The sequence below is a fragment of the Sphaerodactylus townsendi genome, linkage group LG15, assembly GCF_021028975.2.
Source record: "Sphaerodactylus townsendi isolate TG3544 linkage group LG15, MPM_Stown_v2.3, whole genome shotgun sequence".
Classification (NCBI taxonomy): domain Eukaryota; kingdom Metazoa; phylum Chordata; class Lepidosauria; order Squamata; family Sphaerodactylidae; genus Sphaerodactylus; species Sphaerodactylus townsendi.
The window spans coordinates 22722332-22744919 of NC_059439.1; the positions used below are offsets into that span (position 1 = coordinate 22722332).

At 41.2% G+C, this 22588-nt stretch overlaps 4 protein-coding genes across 4 annotated transcripts; 2 read left to right on the top strand and 2 right to left on the bottom strand.

The window, feature by feature from the left end:
* Positions 1-106: 106 nt before the first annotated feature.
* Positions 107-2434, top strand: LOC125444116 (olfactory receptor 6F1-like). Its single transcript, XM_048516554.1, has 2 exons — positions 107-184; positions 1433-2434. Exon 2 carries the CDS (start codon positions 1451-1453, stop codon positions 2432-2434), a length of 984 nt encoding a protein of 327 aa, XP_048372511.1. The 5' UTR covers positions 107-184; positions 1433-1450.
* A 5531-nt stretch (positions 2435-7965) lies between these two features.
* Positions 7966-8886, bottom strand: LOC125444760 (olfactory receptor 5A2-like). Its single transcript, XM_048517404.1, has one exon. The coding sequence runs from the start codon at positions 8884-8886 to the stop codon at positions 7966-7968; it is 921 nt and encodes a 306-aa protein (XP_048373361.1).
* A 3563-nt stretch (positions 8887-12449) lies between these two features.
* On the bottom strand, positions 12450-14319 carry LOC125444117 (olfactory receptor 6J1-like). Its single transcript, XM_048516555.1, has 2 exons — positions 13526-14319; positions 12450-12504 (listed from the first exon to the last, which is right to left on the bottom strand). The coding sequence occupies exons 1-2, from the start codon at positions 14317-14319 to the stop codon at positions 12450-12452; spliced, it is 849 nt and encodes a 282-aa protein (XP_048372512.1).
* Positions 14320-21373: 7054 nt separating this feature from the next.
* Positions 21374-22294, top strand: LOC125444118 (olfactory receptor 5A2-like). The gene has a single exon (XM_048516556.1). The coding sequence runs from the start codon at positions 21374-21376 to the stop codon at positions 22292-22294; it is 921 nt and encodes a 306-aa protein (XP_048372513.1).
* The last annotated feature ends 294 nt before the right edge of the window (positions 22295-22588 follow it).

A 22588-nucleotide genomic window follows, 5' to 3' on the forward strand; every position in this document is an offset into this window, starting at 1 on the left:
GAAACATCACCTTGAATCATAGCTCTCAGTAATACAGTTCTATATCCACATAGCCTGCTTTTATGTCTTGAAATCGTCATATTGTCCAAACATTTTTTGTTTTAGTCTTGAGTTTCTAGTAATATGTGAAAGGAAGAAAGGAAGCACAGCAGTGAAATTTTCAGTCTTTCAAAGTTGAACAAAGGTAAGCAACCTATTGCCATGACCTGGATACTCCAGGCTAGACCAATCTCAGCAGGCTTTAGTAAATAAGCAGTGTCAGCCATGGTTAGTATTTGAATGGAAGAACCTTGTGAGGAATTCAAGGTTCATGACACAAAAGCAGGCAATGGAAAATGACTTCTAAAAATCTCTTGCCTTGAAAACTCGACATGGCCGTCTTAGTTAACTGTGACTAGAAGGGGGGGAAAGAGTATGATATTGAAGTGTTTCATTACATTTTGTTCGAGGTAGCCATTCCCTGTTACTGTGTTACAAATTCTATTCTCAGTATTATTGCTACTTGGTGAAAGGAATTTGATTTTTTTTCTATCAGTGGAAGAAAGGAAATAATGCCCAAAATTTAAAATCCTGTCAAGCACAGTCTCTTTCACTGAGGGCTCTTTCTGATGACTAATCAGCAGATGTCTAGAAAAAGGAAAACAAATCAAACATTGGTAGAGCACAGTAAAAAAGAGTGGGGGAGATGAAACAAGCCACAGCTTCAAATCTTCCCTTAGATTTCAGTCTAATATTGGTCTAGCTGTTAGTTCCCAGCCTCGCTCCCAATGTCAATCTGCAATTTGTGGAAACATGTCTAATTTAAAAATGTATTGTAAAACATTTAGAGAGAGAATTTCTGGTCTTTCTTAGAATATGGTAGTACCACATCGATGCTTATTGTAACATTGTGATTAGATTTACCTTCCTAATAATCCTAGTTGACTACATGATTATGTACTTCATATCTTTTGTATTTTCTTCTACCTGTCTTTTCCCCTTAGTTTAGTTGTCTGAAGTCATGAACCCCAGAGATGTATTTGAAAGTGACAGCCCCACATGGTGCAGTGGTTAGTGCTTTGGGCATGGCTCAACTCCCCGTTATCCCTTGAAGCTCACTTACCATACATACGTATCAACATATACAACAGTCTTATCCTATCAAATTTGTCAGTGAGGATCAATATTATCTCTCACCAGCAGCAGTTCTTCAGTATCAGGAAGTAGTGGCTTTATTCAAACACCTGAGGATGAACTTGAAAAAAAGAAGGAGGAAAAAGAAGGGAAAAAAGCAGTTCTCCTGCCATACCCCTGGAAACTTTTAGCTAGTTACTCTCACTCAGCTAAATCTACTTCATAATAAGTTGTGCTGAACCATCTAAGCATATTTTATTTGCCACAATCGCAAATGCTTTAATTGTTATAAAAGGTCTGAAATATTTCTTTCCCATAGAGTACAAACTATATCAGCATGATCATGGGGAACATAACTACAGTAACACACTTCATCATCTTGGGTTTCCCAACTCTGAAGAAACTTCAACTTCTCCTCTTTGTTGTGGGGTTGACTGTCTATATCTTGACCTTGTGTGGACATCTCATCATCATCACCATCGTACGCACTGACCAACGTCTCCACACTCCCATGTATTTTTTCCTTAGCAACTTCTCCTTCCTAGAGATATGGTATACCTCAAACATTGTTCCCAAGATGTTAGAAGTCTTCCTAGATAAAGACAAAACTATCACATACACTGGATGCATTACACAACTCTATTTTCTTATCACATTTGGCACAGCAGAATGTTTCATTCTTGCAATCATGGCATATGATCGCTACTTAGCCATATGCAACCCCCTGCGCTATCCAACTCTCATGAATAACAAGGTTTGCCTCCAGTTGGCTGTGTGCGCTTGGGTTGGTGCTTTTATTATCAATATTCCACCACTGGTCTCACTCTGCCAGCTACCATTTTGTGGACCAAATGAAATTAACCATTTTTTTTGTGATGCACCCCCTTTACTGAAACTTTCTTGTATTAAACCCCATGCAGCCGAACTGTCTAATTTCATTGTGGCTACCAGCGTCATTGTCAGCTCCTTCCTCCTCATACTGGTATCTTACATCTTCATCATCATCACAGTTTTGAAAATCCCCTCTTCTTCTGGGCGACAGAAAGCCTTCTCAACCTGTGGGTCTCATCTGGCTGTCGTGATGATTTTCTATGGCACCCTGATGTTCATGTATGTGCGTCCAACATCCAACTTTTCCGTGGATTCTGTGAACTTCAACAAAGTCGTATCCATGTTCTACACTGTGATCACCCCCTTGCTAAACCCAATCATTTACTGCTTGAGGAACAAGGAGGTCAAAGAAGCCCTGCAGAAAGCACTCAGGGGGAACTGTCAGCTGCCATCAAAGTCAAGCAGCATTTCAGGTGGGATAATGAAATAGAGATGCCAGTTATAATAGAGCAAAGGTACTAAAATTCTGGAGAAGCTCAAAAACCCCTCTACATCACTGCTTCCTTGGAAGTCCAGCTTGATCTGATGCAAAGTTACTCACGTAGGGTCCCCTTCGCATGCAAAAGTCATCACGTTTCGTGCTTTCCACAACAACGGTGCAATGTGAACTTTCCGGGCTGTAGCGCATTCTGCCAGCATTCTCTCCTGACGTTTAGCCTGCATCTGTGGCTGGCATCTTCAGAGGAGATCCTCTGAAGATGCCGTCTCTATCTACCCATGCTCCGGCCGTAAGCCGCCCGACAATATACTTTCACAGCGGTTTGCAATTAGTTTTGTTCGCACAACTTCAAAGTATTGAAGCTTATTTTGAGAGGTACATTATTCTGTATGTGCGGAATGAGCCAAGGTTAAGTGCAAGCAAAGAACTCAGGCATAGATAGGAACAGTTTAACTAGTCCCTCCCCAACCCTGAACATCTCTATGTAGACTTTCCTGTATGTATCTCCATCAGATCTGCACAGATAGTTTTCTGACTAGTCCCTTCCCACCCCTGAACATCTCTATGTAGACTTCCCTGTATGTATCTCCATCAGATCTGCACAGATAGTTCTCTCTGCCTGTCACTCTCTATTTTTGTATGCACTTGTAAGCATTGTAACACTTCTGAAGTCACAATTAAAATCATATTGGAATTTTCCTCAAATTTCTACTTCGTTTTGAGATTCCATAGCACAGGTTTTCAAAGCACATCCTGCTATAGTTTTTTTATCATTGCATATTCACACAAAATAAGCTTTAGATTTAACAGATACTTGTTGATATGGAATGGCATGGCATGGCAATGTATAGAATGCTACAGGAAAAGGGAAATTCATCCTGCTAGCAGACACACAATCCTAAGGTATTTGTTTAGTACTTTGTTTAGTACTGCTATATTGGGATGGCTCCATGGTCTGTTCTGCACAGCCTAAATAAGACATCATAGGGATGCTGGAAAGGACTACACATGGCTTTCTTCCCAAGGCTTCCTCAGGATGCCTTATTAAAGCTCAGGGAACCTTTTTTGGAGAATGTTTCAAAGTGCACCTAAGCTGCCTACAAGACACCTCCTGCCTGGCTATGTGGAATGTAGTGCTCAGGAGTCATCTTATTTTTCCTGCCCAATCACTTTGCTCTCAGGTGAGTTTCTTTGGGTGTCTGCTGAAAAAAGTTTAGACCCTGAAAAACTCATTGGTCTTAAAGTGCTTCTGAGTTCAAATTTAGCTGTTTTACTACAGCCCAACATGACCAACTACTGAAATTGTAAAATCTCTGTACATCTAGACATATTTATTTATTTAAAATATTTTATTCTGCTTTATTTCTGCTGAAAATACAAAAAAAAGCAACACAGATCTTTTTGAAACATCTGCAGGACGTTTTATTTCTGTTTTGCAGAAAGGATCAAAGGATCATTCCGCACATGCAGAATAATGCACTTTGAAACTGCTTTCAGTGCTCTTTGAAGCTGTGCGGAATGGCAAAATCCACTTGCAAACAGTTGTGAAAGTGGTTTGAAAACGCATTGTTTTGCATGTGCGGAAGGGGCCAAAGTGATTTATGATTGCTTTCTCTTCCCCTCCCCACACAGAAATCTTGTGAGATAGGTGAGGCAGAGAGAGTTCAGAGAGAACTGTCGCTGGTCCAAGGTCACCCAGCAAACCTCATGTGTAGCATTGGGGAAACAAATCCGGTTCACCAGATAAGGGTCTGCCACTCGGGTACAGGAGTGGGGAATCAGACCTGGTTCTCTGCGCTATCCAACTCTCATGAATAACAAAGTGTGTCTTCAATTGGCTGTGTGTTCTTGGGCTGGTGCTGTTATTATCAACATTCCACCACTTGTCTCAATTTGTAGGCTACCATTTTGTGGGCCCAATGAAATCAACCATTTCTTTTGTGATGTACCTCCTTTACTGAAACTTTCATGCTTAAACCCACATGAAGCTGAACTGTCCAGTTTCATGGTAGCCACCAGTGTCATCGTTACTTCATTCTTCTTCATTTCGGTATCTTATATCATCATAATCACAGTTTTGAAAATCCCCTCTTCTTCTGGGCGACAAAAAGTCTTCTCAACCTGTGGGTCTCATCTGGCTGTCGTGATGATTTTCTATGGCACCCTGATGTTCATGTATGTGCGTCCAACATCCAACTTTTCCGTGGATTCTGTGAACAAAGACATATCCGTGTTCTACACTGTGATCACCCCCATGCTAAACCCAATCATTTACTGCTTGAGGAACAAGGAAGTCAAAGATGCCTTGAGAAAAGCAGTCAGGGAAGTGTATGCTTGCAGAAAAATTTAGTAGTCCATAATGAGGGATAGTGAACCAGAGATTCAGATTAAAGTTGCATATGTGGAAGAGACTTGAATGGAAAGGTAAAAAAAATCAGGCAGCCCAATATAAAACAGAGGGGGCAGGCTGCAGCGCTAATGCAGCACTAACCCACTGTTCCCATAGTGGCTTCCTAGCTGTATGGGTAGGGTTGCAAAGAAAAAAAGCCTCCCTGCCTTCACAAAGCCTCTATGGCCATGGTGGCGAACCTTTGGCACTCCACATGTTATGGTCTACAATTCCCATCAGCCCCTGCCAGCATGGCCAATTGTAGGGGCTGATGGGAATTGTAGTCCATAACATCTGGAGTGCCAAAGGTTCGCCACCACTGCTCTATGGGCTTCAATAGAATTATACCACCCTGGTACCAGTTTCCCTGGTCGCCAGTGTAATGCCAGCAAAAGCTTGGAAGAAGCCGACTAATGTCAGCTCCTTCCCTGGCCTTGCCCCCAACCAACCCCTGCTACACTGCCACCAGCATCTTGGGACCAGAGAAACTGGTACAGCATCCAGCACACCATCCCAATGCCAGGGGGCTACAGCAGTCATACACTGATGAAATCATCCCTCTGCTGTAGCAAGTGCCCTTGGAGGGCTAATCTGCCAGTTCTCCAATGAGCAGGTCCCCCCCTTCTTTAGATGGGGCTCTTTGAATCTGAGGGCACACGGCAGGATACAAATGTTAGAAGGCAAATAAATAAATGTGAATTTAGATTATATAATTGTTTTCTTTTAACCCCCTTGCTTTAAATTATGTGTCTTTTCTAAAGCCATTCCAATTGTACCAACTGTTTTATGGTATTTTTATGCGTGATTGCTGCTATTCACACATTTGCTGTTTCCCGTTTCTGCTTACATCTGGACGTATGTACCAAAAAAATCATACTTTGGTATCTGGAGTTTAGAGGGAGGATTCCACACACCCCTTAACGTGTGTTTGTACAGGACATTGCTGATTCTGGATTCAAATTTGGGTAGGTTTTTTGGGGGGGCGGGTGTGGTTTCAGTGCTTCAGGACCACTACTTACAATGGTGAATGTATCAGAAAACCTGACAACATTGTCTGTGAAGATAATGACACAAACTGTGCCCTTTATCCAAGGACTCTTCAAGTTTCAGTGAATTAGATCATGGAGTTTGATTTTTGGAATGTCTGAATTTGTTTCATTATCCTACCCTTAGAGTAACTAACAATAAAAACTACCTTTCCACTGAAAGCTGCATTTGTTATTCTTCCTTGTTGTTTGTTATATGTTACACAAAGTGAGGGAGGAAAATGGTAGGTCTTCTATTATGGGGAATTTTTGAAGGGTGTGAGAGTAGCTGTTTTTGAACCAGATGGCAAAAAAAAATCCCAGGAGAAGGAGTTCCACCTGTCCACTAAAGATCGACCAAGTTTCAAAACATTTGGACCAAGGGTTTCAATTCTTTGTGCTCTTGAACAAGGTGCCTTCATGCTTTCTACTTCCAGAGAAGAAAAGAATCTTCCTCCACACAGAAGGGAGTAAAAGAAAAAAAATCAATTTCTTATAGCTCGTCTTCAAGGCAGATTGTTTGGGAGAATTCTGTGTGTCTCCCCTGCAAGGATCCAATTAGAAGGGAAATCCAATTAGAAAAAAAAACCCCAAGAAATCAGTAGAATCAAAGAAAAGTATTAGCATGCGATTTTTAATAACCATTTTCAAGGTTCACAAACAATGATTCATGACAATATGTGCCAGCTTGTAAAGGCCACAGTGGCTACAGGTGGTGTTTGTGACCCTCACAAATTCAGGATAAGTACTCAGCAGTTTTATAAAGGATACGAGTACACATGTAGAATTTTGCAGAACATTTTCCATTACATCATTACTGTTATTTGGGCTTTTTTGGAAATTTGACCACCAAACTCTTCACAGTAAATAAATATCATTGGACGAATTCTTCCTGAGCAAGCAGTTGTCTGAGGAAACCATTGTTGCAGTCATTTGGGGGGCGGGATTTACCAATGACTGTGCAAATAAAATGATTAGGTAATTCCCATTTTTTTTTGTGGTCAACAGAAATACTTCCTCCCTTTTTACCAGCTGAAAAGCTGACTGGAACTAATCCCCAAACCCTATTTTTATTTCCACTTATCTATTTGTTAAGTTGGTGTTTTTTGCTATCAAGACACAGCTGACTTATGGCAATAAGTCACAGCTGACTTATTTCCACCCAACTTAGCATCCTCAAGTGTTAACAAATCTTAGGCCCCTTCCACACAGGCAAAATAATGAGTTTTCAAACCACTTTCACAACTGTTTGCAAGTGGATTTTGCTATTCCGCACAGCTTCAAAGAGCACTGAAAGCAGTTTGAAAGTGCATTATTCTGCATGTGCGGAATGAGCCTTATTGAATAAAAACTAGCTAAGAAAAAAATCTCAAGCAAAATCCAGGGTCAATAAAGTTTTAGGTCAGAAAGTGAAGGAAGAAGTGTGAAATTGTTGGGAAGCTGGAATGTCAAGAGGAAAGGTGAAACGGGATAGTGGACTCTGAAATAAAAAAGAAGTAGACAAAAGAATCAGTGGAAGAAAAAGAGCTAAGGGAAATAGGAATGAATGAGTCTGAGATGAAGACAGGTAAAGATTTTCAGAAAGCTATATGCAAAGGAAAAAACCCAATTCTTTTCTGAAGAACCAGGGAACTAAAGAAGATGTATGATGTTTGCAGGACAGTAGACCATACAAGTATTTACTTATTCATTTATTTTTCCCTTGAATGATTGTGAGCCAAGAAGGAGAACTGATGCAGAAGTGGAACTTATCTATTTGTTAAGTTGGTGTTTTTTGCTATCAAGTCACAGCTGACTTATGGCAATTCCATAGGGTTTTCAAGGCAAGAGACATTTCACAGTGGTTTGTCATTACCTGTCACTGCATCTCCCCCCCCAGTATTACTTGGATGTTTGCCATCCAAATACTTGCCAGGGTCCAGGCTGAGAGTGTGGGACTGGCCTAAGGTCACCCAGCATGTTTCCATTCAAACCTAGGGTTCCCAGTTCCTTAACCAAGAACTACACTGGCTCTCTGTCATCTGATCACTGTGTCTAAATACAGTGAATGAGTTTCGGCAATGATGCTACCATGATGCTAACAATCTAAAATGCATTATGTATAGTACTTACTTGTGTCCAAATATTTTTCCAAGAGCCCTTTTCACTTCCTTATTTTTCAGACTATAGATAATTGGGTTCAACATGGGAGTCAAAATACTGTACTGGATAGAGAATATTTCATCTAGTGCCATGGAAGAGACTTTGGTGGGTTTCATGTACTGGGACATTCCGGTCATGTATAGTAGGCCAACCACAATAAGGTGGGAGCTACAGGTAGAGAAAGCTTTGCTTCTACCCTCTGCAGAGCGGATCTTCAGGATGGTGGAGATTATGTGAATATAAGAGACAAGGGTTGGTAGAAAAGATCCAAGTCCAAAAATTGCAACAGAAGAAAAAAGAATCACATTATTCAGAAAAGTGTCAGAACAAGATAATTTCAGTAGTGGTGGAAGTTCACAGCTAAAGTGGCTGATTTCATGGGCGCCACAGAAGTGTACATTTAACGTTGTCACCATGTTTAGTATTGCAAAAAAGAAACCCATTATCCATGCACCCATCACCAAGTAAGTGCATATGGTTTTGTTCATGATCACAACATAGTGCAGTGGGTGACACACAGCAGTATATCTATCATAAGCCATTGCTGAAAGAATAAAAACCTCTGTGACGCTCAACAGAAGGCTGAAAAACATCTGGGTAAGGCAGCCAACAAAGGATATTGCCTTCTGCTTTGTTATCAGATCCACTAACATTTTAGGGACAATGTCGGTAGAATAACAGATGTCAACAAAAGACAGGTGAGATAGAAAAAAATACATGGGGGTGTAAAGTGATGGGTCCACTCTTATGACCAGAATGATTGTCAGATTTCCTGACAAGGTGATTATGTAAATGGTGGAGAATACTAGAAAGAAAAAAAACTGCAGCTGGGGATCCTTAGAAAGTCCCAAGAAAATAAACTCTGAGGCACTAGTTCGGTTCTCCATTTGTTTTCAGCTACCTATAAAAGAAATAGGGTGAAATGTAAACAATTTAAACATGATTAAAACCCATTGTTTTCAACTCTTCCTTTGTCTATGATTAGTTTTTAAAATATATTTAATTTGGAAACACTGTAATTGTATATATTATTAATCCATAGACCAACAGATATACACACTATCTCTAATCTATTTTTACTGTATTGACTCAGAGGGGAAAAAAACACTGGAGTTCAGTACATGATGCCACGTTGTCCGTTGAGTCGTATGTATTAAAGTTTACATTAATAAAACAGAAATGTAAGACAAGTGCAACTTGGAAGATAGGTGTGCTCCAATCAGCTTTTCAACTGATAGAAAAAAACAAGGGTTTATGCACAAAAAAAGATCCATGTGGGATGGTGACTACGTAAGAAGGAAAACTGGTTAAGTTAGAGAGAAAGAGCTTGCTAGATCTCACCCATACTATTTTAGTAGCTTGCAAATGGAGTTCACAGGATACCTTAGATTCCTTAGAAGATAAACAAGTGATCCCAAATGAGATAAATAATGGTTGGGTACATGTCTGGAAAACTGGCTGACCACCACTAACTGTCTTCCCTTGTAATGCAATCTGTATAAACTGCGGGTAAGGTCTAGAATTTTCCAAGAATCTGTTTCGATGTGCTGAGATGATGTGTCAGCTGTGTTAGAGTTCCTCAGTAGGTTAGTCCATGTAGGATGTGGCCTTTGAGATAGAACACAAAGACCACCACTCTATGGTGTGCAGTTAAAATCTTTTAGCTGGAGATGTCTCTCATACATACTATACATAAAAAATTATTTCCAACTCAGGCAGTTCGAGAACTGGCCAAAGTGAAAGTGGCCATCAGATTAAGAGCATTTTTAAAAGATGCATAAACTCACCTGACATGGTCTCCAGCAATGGGATAGAATACTACTTTTTTTACAATTTAAGATAGAAGGACAAAAACCAAACCCTGAACTTCATCCAGGCAGAATCCATGAGTTCTCTCATATGACAATGACTTGATGGGATGTATTGTATTTGAACTTTGTTTTATGTACACATTACTCTCCAAGCAAATAAGAGCAAATTAATTCTCAGGGGGATGCCCACTTCCACCTGGAACTATTAGTTCACATCTCCCTTTAGCAAATAATCAGCACATTACAAGCAGCAGGTGTTATTACATCTGTATCACTATTGTGACAATGGAAGGCTAGTTTAATAATGGAAGCAGCTGGGAAGCCCCTACAATAAGACACATTTGCTTGCCCAGTTCTGTATCTCCCAACCTGAATTTCAGATTTCTTTTTCAAGCACATATTCAGCGAACTTGGGTCACTGAAAAGAGCAGGACTTTAAGGATTTTGTGGGCATCTTATGACTTATGATACCAGTTCATTTCAGATCTCTGTTCATGGCATGAATATTGATCCACCAGTTGGTTATTGGATCCTGATTGTAAACCATAATGTATTTAGCAGTGAAGCCATGAAGGGATTTTGTCCAAAGCCAGAAAGAACTCTTAACTCTCAGGTCTAACAATGAGCAAATGTGGTGTAGCAGGCAGGTCCAATTCTGGATAGCTTCAGAGGGCAGTCATATTGATCTGCAGTAGAAGAGCTAGCTTTAAGTCCAGTAGCACCTTGAGAGTAACAAGATTCTGGGGGAGGGGGGGTAGAAGTTTTGAAGAGTCAAAGTGTCCTCTGGTAAAGGGAGCTTTATACCCCCAAACCTTGTTGATCATTATGGTGCTGCTGAATTGGAGTCCACTGGGATGAAGCAGTAGAAAAAAAATGGGCTGAATTTCCCTCTTCCAAAGAAGCTTTGAAGGATCAGCAGATGCGTACCTAGGCAAACTGGAGCCTTGGGCAAATCCTGAGTTTGATGCCCCCCCATGGGTGGCCACCCTCCTCCACCATGATCAAACAATGATTTCTTCCACCAGGTCGTTCCAAAGTCACCATCACATTATAGAACACCCCCCAACTCAGAAATCTGGATTTAAAAACAAAATCTGGGAAAATTTAGGGGGTGCCTGTTGTCAGGGGTGCAATTATTAAGGTAGCAGCACCAAAATTTCAGAGTATCTTCGTGAGGCCCTACTGATGATACCACCCAGGTTTGGGGAAGTTTGGTTCAGGGGGTCCAAAGTTATGGACCCTCAAAAGTGTAGCCTCCATCTCCTATTCGCTCCCATTGGAAACAATGGGGGATGGGGCACTCCCTTTTGGAGTCCATACCCTTGGACTCCCTAAACCAAACCTCACCAAACCAGGTCATATCATCAGGAGATTCTCCAAAAAAATCCCTAAAATTTTGGTGCTGCTAGCCTAAAATCTGTGTCCCCTGTAGGCCAAAAATGGAAAAAAACACTGAAAATACAAAATCCCACACAAACGAACCTGCAATTTTGTCGCCCATCACAAGGTGGCGCCCTGGGCAGCTGCCCACTTTGCCCAATGGGAGGAACGCCTCTGAGGATCAGTACCCTTTCCTTTCTTTGCACAGGGTCTCCCTATCAGAAATACTAAGCATTTTCCCTTTTTTACTTATCATTTGACTGTAATCCTTACAACAGCTCTATGAAAGAGGTCAGTCATATTATACCCGCAGTAGAGGAAAAACAGAGTCTGAGATAGTGCAGCTTATCTAAAGCCACCTGCAGTGTTTTGGATGGCAAGGAGATGTGAATCAGCTGGCTGAATCAAAGGGAGAGATGGGACAATTACATTATCTTCACTCATCTCCCTGGGACCAAAATACCACTTGGCTGCACACACACCTCTGCCCACAACCAACTCCTACCATTACTATTCCATGTGGTCATTAAGGAACAGTTATAAAAGGAGAGGATGTTTGAGTGGGTGGGGAAGTGGTCATGAATTTCCAGCACTGAGCAGCAGGTTGGACTAGGTTGGAAGCCCCTTCCAACTATATGTTTCTAGGATTCTAGGATTGGGAGGCAAAAATCACCATGTGAAAGGGATGGAGGAACAAGCCACCTGTTTCATGCAGGGTGAGGACCACTCATCTATTGCCAGCATGCATAAGGCAAGTCTCATGTTAGGCCATTGCCCCATTGGAACTTTCCCCAGTGACCAGTCTGGCCAGTCTGACCAGTCTGGCTCAAGCTATATATTTGATTTAAGAGATTGTATCTCTTCAATTTGCTCTTCATTGTCTGTTATTTTTAGTGTGTGTGTGTGTGTGTGTGTGTGTGTGTGTGTGTGTGTGTGTGTGTGTGTGTGTGTGTGTGTGTGTGTGTGTGTGTGTGTGTGTGTTTGGTAGGTATTATTTGGAATCATAACCCTCTACAAAATGCAATGGCCAAAAGATGCATATCAAATAAAGACCCGGTGTGGTATAGTAGCAAAAAGCAGCAGACTCTATTCTGGAGAACGAGGTTTGTTTCCCTGCTCCTCCACATGAAGGACTGAGAAGATTCATGACAACCAATAGGAATAATTTTATTGTATCAAGCTGAAATTATTTTTGAGACATTTGCAGAAGCCTGTTATTATGTGGCTTTTTTGTGTCTCAAAAGCAACTTCTTGGAATATCATAGCTGGTGGTTGTGTTTTCTGCTTCTGTTTCCTTCTTGGTATTTCATCAGCCTGAAAGAAAAAGAGAATGGGGATGCACATCACCACTGTAAAAGCACCCCATTGTTTCCCCTGTTTTTATCCTATCTAAATAGCAACCCCATCCAAAAATGACGGGGGCGGGGGGACTGAATCTCCCAAGAATCAGCAGGGGCAAATGTGCTGGTGGGCAGCCACCACAGCCCTCACTGGTGATGGAATGTGGTGCTGCGTACTTCACCAGCGTCCCTATTCCCTAAACACCACCACCACCATTCCAGGTGTGGTCTGGGAGTGTGGCTGGGGAGGAGCTGATGCTAGTTAGCTTCCACCCACACTTTGCTGTTGGAAGAGTGGTCACATGACTAAGGGTAGTCATTGCAATTTTTTTAATGAATTCTTTTCAACATAAATTTTGAGAAAGAACTGAAAAAAATATGACCCAAGCATGGGAGAGAATTGCAGTTTGCACATAAGTTTAATAATGTTACTAGAACAGCTATTGCAAACACAGTGCTGTGTGTTATGAGAATATTCTTTACTAAACACTTCTTTAGTATCTTCTGTCATATCAAACCATTGAAAAGAATAGATCTTTGTACAAACACAGAGAATGAATACCAAATGTCTATATTATCTTTCAGAGTGCAAAATAAAACAAGAAATTACTAGTTGATCTGAACATTTTTCTATAGGTCTCAATTTAAACTAGCATGGCCATTTGATTATTTCTGCATGGGCTGTTACATGGGCTGAAGTCTCTGAAGGATGACATCATGTGCTCATGATTTGTTGGCCATGAAACAATCAACTTCCCTGTTAATTCAGCTGTCATCAGGAACACAACACCTGAGTTTGCAACTCACCCTAGGTCTTGTCTACCAGCTTTGCCACATTCCTCAACCTAACATCACTTTAGATTTTATTCCTCAGGAATGTTTTCTTCAAAGCCTCTTTTACATCTTTGTTCCTGAGCGTGTATATCATTGGATTCAACAGCGGAGTTATCACTGAGTAAAAAACAGCCACTACTTTGTTGGCGTTAGATTTGTACCTCACTGCTGGGCGAACGTACATGAAAATGAGGGTTCCAAAATAGATGGTGACTACCGAGAGGTGTGAGGCACATGTTGAGAATGTTTTCCTTCGGGCTGCAGCAGAAGACATTTTTAATATAGTGACTACAATGTGCATATAAGACCCTAGAGTGAATAAAAGAGCAGCCATTACAATGATAGAGCTAAAGCTGTAACCCACAACCTGGATGGCATAAGTATCGGTACAAGCAAGACGAAATATCTGCCCTGCATCACAGAAAAAATGGTTAATCAGATTGGGACTGCAGAAGGATATTTTAGCTAACATGAAAGATGGAAAAGTAGGGCATATGAATCCTACAAACCAACACAGGATAGCCACATTTCTACATGTCTTAGGGTTCATGATGGTGGAATAACGTAGTGGATTACATATTGCTAGGTACCTGTCATAAGCCATGACCGTAAGGATGAATAGTTCTATAGCAGCAAAGGCAAAGAAGAAGTAATATTGGGTGATACAACCTGGGATTGAAATGGCTCTCTTGTCTGCCAAGAGATTCGCCAACATCTTCGGCACTGTGACAGTGGTATACCAGACCTCAACCATTGACAGATTGCAGATGAAGAAATACATGGCAGTCTGGAGGCGTGAATCTGCCACCACAATGACAATGATCAGCAGGTTCCCCAACAGCGCCAGGATGTAGATGATTAGGAACAGCACAAACAATGCAGTCTCAAGGCTTGGGATGCTAGTGAAATGAAGAAAGACAAATTCTGCAACCACAGTTCGGTTTTCCTTCTCCATTATATCAGACAGCTACAGCTACAAGGACATAAACAATAACAGCAATGATAACAGTAGTAAATTGGTGAAAGAATCATCATATGACTAAGAACATAAGAGCTGCTATGCTGGATTAGAACAGTGGTCCACCTGGTCTAACACCTAATTTTACCCACCTAATTTTACCAACCAGTTGCACTCCAATGAATTCAACATGTGCATATGAAAGCCACTGTGTCTCCAGACTGAACCATGGTTGGTGGGGGAGCTCTGTTTTTTGGACACAAGTGTTCCAACTCATCCTGCTAACCTTAGGGATGGCTTGGAGATTCAGTGCCATGGTGGGTGTCATTCTCTGCATTGGCTAAGTATCACTCACAAGGACAGAAGCCTGTCTGGGTCAACCCTTGTTAATATCAACTGTAATACAAGCCTGCCATGCTTTTTCCTTAAAAGATTAAGGAAAATATAATACACCAGCTTGAGAAGATTGTTCCCACTTCCAGCCTCAGCTCACCTACCTCCATGAAACAAAGAGTACACTAATAAGATTTCATCAAGAAGTTCCTGCCAGACATCCTCCTGAAATACTAATCTCATCTTCTGATTTCTGACTAACCTCTCCCAAGATCACCTTCATTTACGTTAGCTTTGTCCTGAAGTGCTGTGTGGTTTCCGGGCTGTATGTCCTGAAGCTGTGTTTTGTCCTGAAACTGTGTTTGAGTCAGCTTCCTCTATCTTTGAACAGTCCCTGGCTTAGAACATTAAATCTAAGTGTCCAACATTAGTTTTAGGTATCCACCACATAACATAAGTGTCCATTTTTGTCTTCCCCAGGAAGACAAGGACCTCCCTTTGTCCAGGAAAGATTAAGCTCTTTTAGCACACTAGAGGACCCAGTCTTCCCTACAAATTACCTGCACATTCTGCAGATAGTGTTCAACATTTCTGAACTAAATCTCTGGCCTGACTCTGTTGCACAAAGTATACTCATAGCTGCCTTGGTTCAGTTACAATGGCTGTCAGCTTCTTACTCTGTCTTGTATCAGAGCTCAGTACAGGTTGCTGGACTCTGCTCATCAAACCATTCCACTCCTAGATCAGGTAATTATTCTTTTTATTCCCCCCAAATCCCTTGCTTTTCCAAATCTTTTCCCTCAGTACTACCAATATCCAAGGGCTGTGTGAATTCTCTGCTGCTTTGATTTGTGTGTGTGTACATTGATTATTTTTGCCCTTTTAATAAAAATTGTTAAACTTTTACCCATGTTTCCTGTTGATTTCTTGTGGAAACCCATCTCAATAAACTTTGGTGAGAAACATCTCGAGCTTATCCAGCTTCTTGCTGCCCTAGGACTGCCCTCACTAATTTCCCACTTTAAAAAGGTGCAGACCCCATCATTTTGGGTAACAACTGGCTAAATTACATTGTTTATTTCATACACAGTTTATGCACCTGAGCGTCAGTCCAGTTCCCTTAAGTAAACTAAGTTTTGCTGAAAAGATACACACTCACACACTGTTTTCAAAGTGCTTCACATAATTGATACAATGCATCATAAGCGGTGATATCTAAATGGATTTTCTAGGTTCAGAGGCAGTAACACTTTGGGTAAATGTGCTGTAGAAAACCATAGAAGGGGCCTTTAGGCTTTGTAGTCTAGGGTATTTGGTTTGCCCTGGGTGAAACAGGAAGAATATTCAACAAGATGGACTATTGGTCTGGTCTATAAAATTGAGTGTATGTTCTTAATTCATGATTGCCACCACCAAAGATCACCCTCCTTCCAAAGAAGTCAGAGTGATGTTCCATCTTGCTCAGGATTGTGTATTGTTCAGTGGGAGTGGCTCTCGAGGTTCTCAGTTCTTTCTAGATTCCTGTTACCTGAGATTCTTTTAACTGAGAGCCAGCATGGTGTCGTGGTTAAGAGTAGTGGCCTCTAATGGAGAACTGGGTTTAACTTCCCACTATTCCATATGAAGCCTGTTGAGCCTTGGGCCAGTCACAGTTCTCTTAGAACTCTATTAGTCCCTCCTAACATGCAAGGTGTCTGTTGTGGGGAGGGTAAGGGAAGGCAAGCTGCTTTGAGACACCTTAAAGGCATAGAAAAGCAAGATATAAAAACCAACTCTTCTTCAAAAAGCAGCTAGACATCATGAACACAAATGAGGTCAATACATGAAATAAATAAATACCTTGTGATGCTAAATTCCACAAGTTTATTAATCATGAAGATAAAAAAGGAATGAAATATTACTGAAAGACACTCACCTAGAAACTTCTGAAATATTAGGCAGGCTGCTGGAAGTCACTCTGTTCAGTTATAGTGTTAGGAATCAATGAAGATCCCTTTCCTATAAAAAAGGAATGAATTAATAAAGAAATGTAATGTTTGCTCCAGGCTGCTTGTGAATACTCTTGATTTGCTGTACTTGCTACAACCTACAGATTTAATCACACCTGGTCTGGTGAGCCGATCACTGATCTTTTAGAAACCCAAATGCATACTTGTTTAGTTAATATTGGGGAAAGGTGAGACTCTGGGGGAGACCCCTATTGCATCTTAAGATAGTGATATAGTGTGTAGAGTGACTGCCCATGAGAATACAAAGGAAGTTCAGTACATTTAATTGTGCTCCAGGTGACAGTCCATGTGTATAAACAAATCACTTTTCTGTGCAGGGATCATACACTTAGCCAGAATCTATACCCCTAGCAAAGTGCTGAAGTAAAAAAGAACTGTGCCACTTCAGGGTGGGGGTAAAGGGGAGGATTTTTTCCCAAAAATTTCCCTACATTAATAACAACCAGTTAACAAAACTGTAGCACAGCATGCAAAAAGCTAGGCTTCACCTTATTTGCTGAAGTGCTATTATTATTATTATTGAATTATTTTCAGGGAGATTTTTTACATGACAACCCCATCCATTACAGATGCTCCACCCTGCTGTTCCCAAAGGGGCTTTCTGGCAGTGTGGAGAGGCAAAAACACACACAAACCCTCTCTACAATCAGAAAGTCCCCAGTGGGCTCAGACTTATGCCCAGCCAGTGTAATGGAGTGTAATGGAGGCAATGGCCGGGGTGGAAACCAACTATCACTGACTCCTCCCCTGGTCACATCTTTGGACTACCCCTGCTATGCCAGTGATGGCTACTGGGGCTCAGGGACACTGGTCACCCACAGTTGCATCTACCCCTCTGCCAAAGCAAGTGCTCCAGGGAGGGCAGTTCTGTTGCTACTGCTCTGCACTGCTCTCAGGGACAAATTTGCCCCTTCCTTTGGTTAGAGTTGCCAGTATTAAACATTTGACCTTTCCATCTGCAGCCTAAAGAAGTGTTGACCAATTCTCCCTAACTGACTAATTCTGAAGCATATTTTTGCTACATACATGTGGACCAGGTCTTATGGGTTTCAATGCTTCTGGATGCTTCTGCAGTTGTGTATCACTCTGTAGCTGGTTACCTTGAATCTTCTGTTCTGTTGTTCTCATTGATTTTCTTTAGTGTTTCTCCCTGGAACGTGTTCAATTTTTAACCAAGCCTTGTGGGAGAGCCATCAGCTCAGCTGATAGGGTTGCCAAATCTAGTACAGGAAATTCCAGGAGACTTTGGGGATAGAGTGTGGAGAACGCATGATTTAGGAAAGAAAGGGGCTACATCGGTGTATAATGCTATAAAGCTTATCCTTCAAAGTAACCATTGTCTCAAGTGTGACTGATACCTGTAGTCTGGAGACCAGTTGCCATTCTCAGAGATCTCCAGGCCCCATCTGGAGACTGGCAACCCTAGCTGAACAATTAAAAGCTGCTGCTTTGTACTAGACCTAAATCTGCACAATCAAATTTAATGGCATGTGTTAACAATAGCGGTGGCTTCTGGTTAGGCCAAATCTACAGAAATAAAATTCATCAAGTTGAAAGCAGTGCATCAGTCCTGTGCTGACAGACAAACACTTTAGCTGTAATGTATTGCTGAAGGCTTTCATGGCCGGATTCAACTGGCGCGTGGTGGAGGTTTCTGGGCCGTATGGTGTCTGGTGGACCTTGTTCCTAGCACGCTTCACCTGTATTCGTGGGAGCTGGTAACTCTTCAGAGGTGTTACCCAGTGAATAACAGACTTCCCTCTGTGATACACCTCTGAAGATGTCAGGTGAAATGTTAGGAACAAGATCCACCAGACCACAACCACACAGCCCAGAAAACCCACCACAACCACTTTAGCTATACTTCCCAGCACCCAAGCATTATTTGGTTGGGCCTGCTTCAAACATACAACACATAGGGTTGGCTCCAACCAGCTCTTTTGCTCACAAAAAGGGGGAAAGGGTCCTCTTTTTGTTAAGTATATAATTGTGCCTGTGGACCTGTGACCTCATACTCCAGGGCTAATCAGGGCTCTGGGCCCACAGGCTTCATATCAAGCAGTGAACACTTAAAGAGTCCCAGGCAGGCTCCTTTAGTAAATCCTATCAGGTAGGCTTTAGTAGGATTCTGTGTAGATCTGCTTAGGATTGTTCTCCACAATAGCAAACTTAATTCTAAAGGATCCTATTCAAGCATGTTCAGAATCATTATCAGAGTATCTTAGTATAATTACCAGAGGAGGTTTGGGGACAATGCTTCTGCAGTTGTGTGTCACTCTGTAGCTTTATGCTGCAGCACCATGGTTATTGACTGGTTAGATAGAAGAACCTGATACCACCAAGTGATGCCATGAGCTGCATTCACAGCAGATACTATTTACTCAAGAGGTGTGTATTTATACACAGTGCTGCAGCAGTAACCCTGGGGTCTTTGTGTCCACTTTCTGTCTTTATCCTGGATCTGTTTCCAAACACCCTATTAAGGTGCTAGTGGTCTGTATGGAGTATGATCTGCAGTATGGACTAGATTGAGGACAGTTGGTTCAAGTACTGAACTAGGGGAATATTTCTTCTTTGAGCCAGGTACTCGAACTGGATGGTTTCTAAGTCCCTTTGCAGCATGTAATTCAGGGTGGATTTTTTTTTTACTTTCCAATGGGAATAGCTAAGTTGAAATCAGTGCATTAAAGCAAGCTTACTAGAAACACTTCTAGGTGCTTTGGACGAACTTCAAGGTATCTAAAGCAGGAACGCTCGACCAATGGGAATAATTAAGAATCTCAGGCATTTTTGATCTGCAGTCACCAGTGATGAATCAAGCTGCCAGAAATCCCTTTATAAAGTCTACATTCTAAAGGAACTCATTCTTGTTAGGTTCTACAAAGTACTATTTCTTTACTTGTAGGGAATAAAACAGAGGCATAGAAATACTCAAATACATGCAAGGAAGAAATATTTTTCTGTTCCTCAGTTTATCCTGCAAAGTTTGGGATCGTACAAGAGCAACATATTACATTTCAAGTTTTATAGCCTCACATAAAAAAGGGGCCAGCACATTGGGTGAGTCTGGTTATGTTTACTGTACATGGCTGAAACATATCTAAATGATACTGGAAGCTCACTGTGGCTGTAGGACTGGTGATATTCCTGTTCAAATCTCTACTCTACCATGTAGTTCACTGGATACCCTTAAGCTAGTCAGTTCTTTTACTAACCTACCTCATACGACTGTTTTGGAGAAAACAAACGAGGGGAAGACCTTATACATTGCCCTGAGTTCCTTGGGAAAAGAGATAAAAAATGAGCATCATTTTAACTGTACAATCAGTTTTAAGAAAGAAAGTAACATACAAAAGTCCAGTCTTCTTTTCTGGTATTCTGGCCAATGCAAGTGATGGAGACAGAAGGCTGAGAAGGAGAGGACATGGGGAGATTGCTTGCTGGTACAAATTTCCATCAAAAGTGGTAAGGATGGCTTGGGCCCAGTGGTTTTGCTTCTAAAGATATCATTTGATATCATAGGCTCATTCCGCACACGCAGAATAATGCACTTTCAAGCTGCTTTCAGGGCTCTTTGAAGTTAAAAGGAATGGCAAAACAGTTGTGAGCTTATGCATTATTCATGCAGCGGAATGAGCCTTAGTTCTTTCATACCGCGCCCGAAATAATGCGCTTTCAAGCTGCTTTCAGGGCTCTTTGAAGCTGGTGACGGGGATACTTAAAAAAACAGTTGTGAAAGCAGCGAAAGTGCATTATTCTGGACAATGCCCGGGGCTAAACACTGAACTGATGTTGGCTGCAGAAGAGCTTCATAAAATATTATTTTGTTGAAATTGGATACAATTTGAGCTGGGATCTTGATGAAGACCTGTATACACTGGACGCTCTTTAGGGACATCTGGGCACCCCCCCCAAAAAAAAAAATAAATGTCACTAGTCTATTCAGCACTCTTTCCCTTAGGATTCTTTGTAGTAGTTGCCTAAAATGAAGCTCAACATTTACCTCTGATATTCTGACATGCAAGATTGGGTGGCAATTATAGTTTCTGGTCTCATCATTATTGCTGCCTGTACACCAAGGTTATTTTCTCATCATACATGCATTTTCCAAAAGATCTCCCTCTAAAGCAACATTATAGCATTAGTTAATACATATCAGTATTTTCTATGGTCATGGCCAGTGGCCCAGAAGATTTTCAGAGCCGTGTTGCTTGAGACTGTTTGGGAGATGAAAGGGATTATAGCTGTGACCTTCAACACACAAAGCAGATTCTTGACCACTGAGCCACAGCCCTTCAACAAGATGAAGGACAAATGGAACACATACAGCCAAGTTATCATATTGATTTCCAACAATCCCAAGGTGAGTTATGAGGAACCTGCCAAGAATAGTTTTATTAAAACTGTCGCTAACTGCTTCCTACACTCTGGGTATGTCGGTTATGTGCCTTATTGAGAACCCCATATTCATCTCACACCGCGTCCACAATTGGGACAAAGGCGGATGTTTGATGACAAATCAGTCACAGAACAACAGCAGTGAGTTGCTCTTCTAATATCCCTGTTGGAAGATCATATTCAGAAACGCCAAGTAACCAATGTAAAATAGATGTTTGCTTTTTTTCATATGTCATACATCTTTATATATCGTATATTCATTATATATTCATATATTTCCTTCTTTTTATAGGTGTCACAGATTGTTAGCCATGCTAGGAAACCAAACCGATAAAGGCTTCTTTTCTCTCCTTGGTCTTACCAACAATCTATGGCTCCAGATTTTCATCTTTGTCCTGTTCTTGATCATTTATCTGCTAACTATAGTGGGGAATGTTATGATCATGCTGGCTGTAAAATTCAACCCTAATCTTCAGAACCCCATGTATTTCTTCCTGAGTCACCTCTCTTTCCTTGATGTTTGTTATTCATCTGTCACACTCCCAAAGATGCTGGAGATTACCATTGTCAAACAGAAGACTATAACTGTCAGTGGCTGCTTCATTCAGGCATTCTTTATTTTGTTTTCAGCCACTACTGAAGTATTTATGCTCTCATCTATGGCTTATGACAGGTACTGTGCCATATGCAAGCCACTGAATTACATGAACATCATGAATATGGCCTTCAATTGTAAGCTGGTGGCTACTTCATGGACAATTGGATTCTTGTATGCCCTTGCAAACACTTTGTCACTGTTCAGGCTAGAATTCTGTGGGTCAAACATCATAAGACACTTTAGTTGTGAGCTTCCTTCTATTCTCTCTTTGTCCTGCAGTGACACATTCATGAATAAAATGTTGTTCCTCATTTCTGGAGGCACAGTTGGTATAGTGTCCCTTTTTCTCACTGTGATCTCCTACATTCATATTATTTCTACCATCCTGAGGATCACCACCACAGAAGGGAGACAAAAAGCTTTCTCTACCTGCAGTTCCCATCTCGTTGTAGTGACTCTCTTCTACGGAACAGGTTACTTCCGCTACCTTAGACCAAGCTCAGCATCATCAATGGTTTTGGATGAAATACTTTCCATACAATACAGCATCCTCACACCGTTGCTAAACCCTGTAATTTACAGCTTACCAAACAAGGAGATGAAGGCATCATTCAAGAAGGTATTTCAACGATGAAATTTGGTGTCATTTTTAAAAAAAGAAGTATCTGTCCAATGTATTTTTCATCCACACTTCTTGATTATATATATATCTCCTTAATGTGCTTTCAAAGAAGAACCAAAATATTGGGGAATCCCCATTGTTTATCCTTCCTGGTTTCTAAGCACTGTACAGGGGTAGGGACAAACATCTGGATGTTCGAACTACGTTTATCCCATTTCACCGACGGCGGCCCGGTAGCGGCAACAGGAACATATCGGACATCGTTTGGTGGATAATATGGTTCGTTATTGCGACCGGCGTTGATTT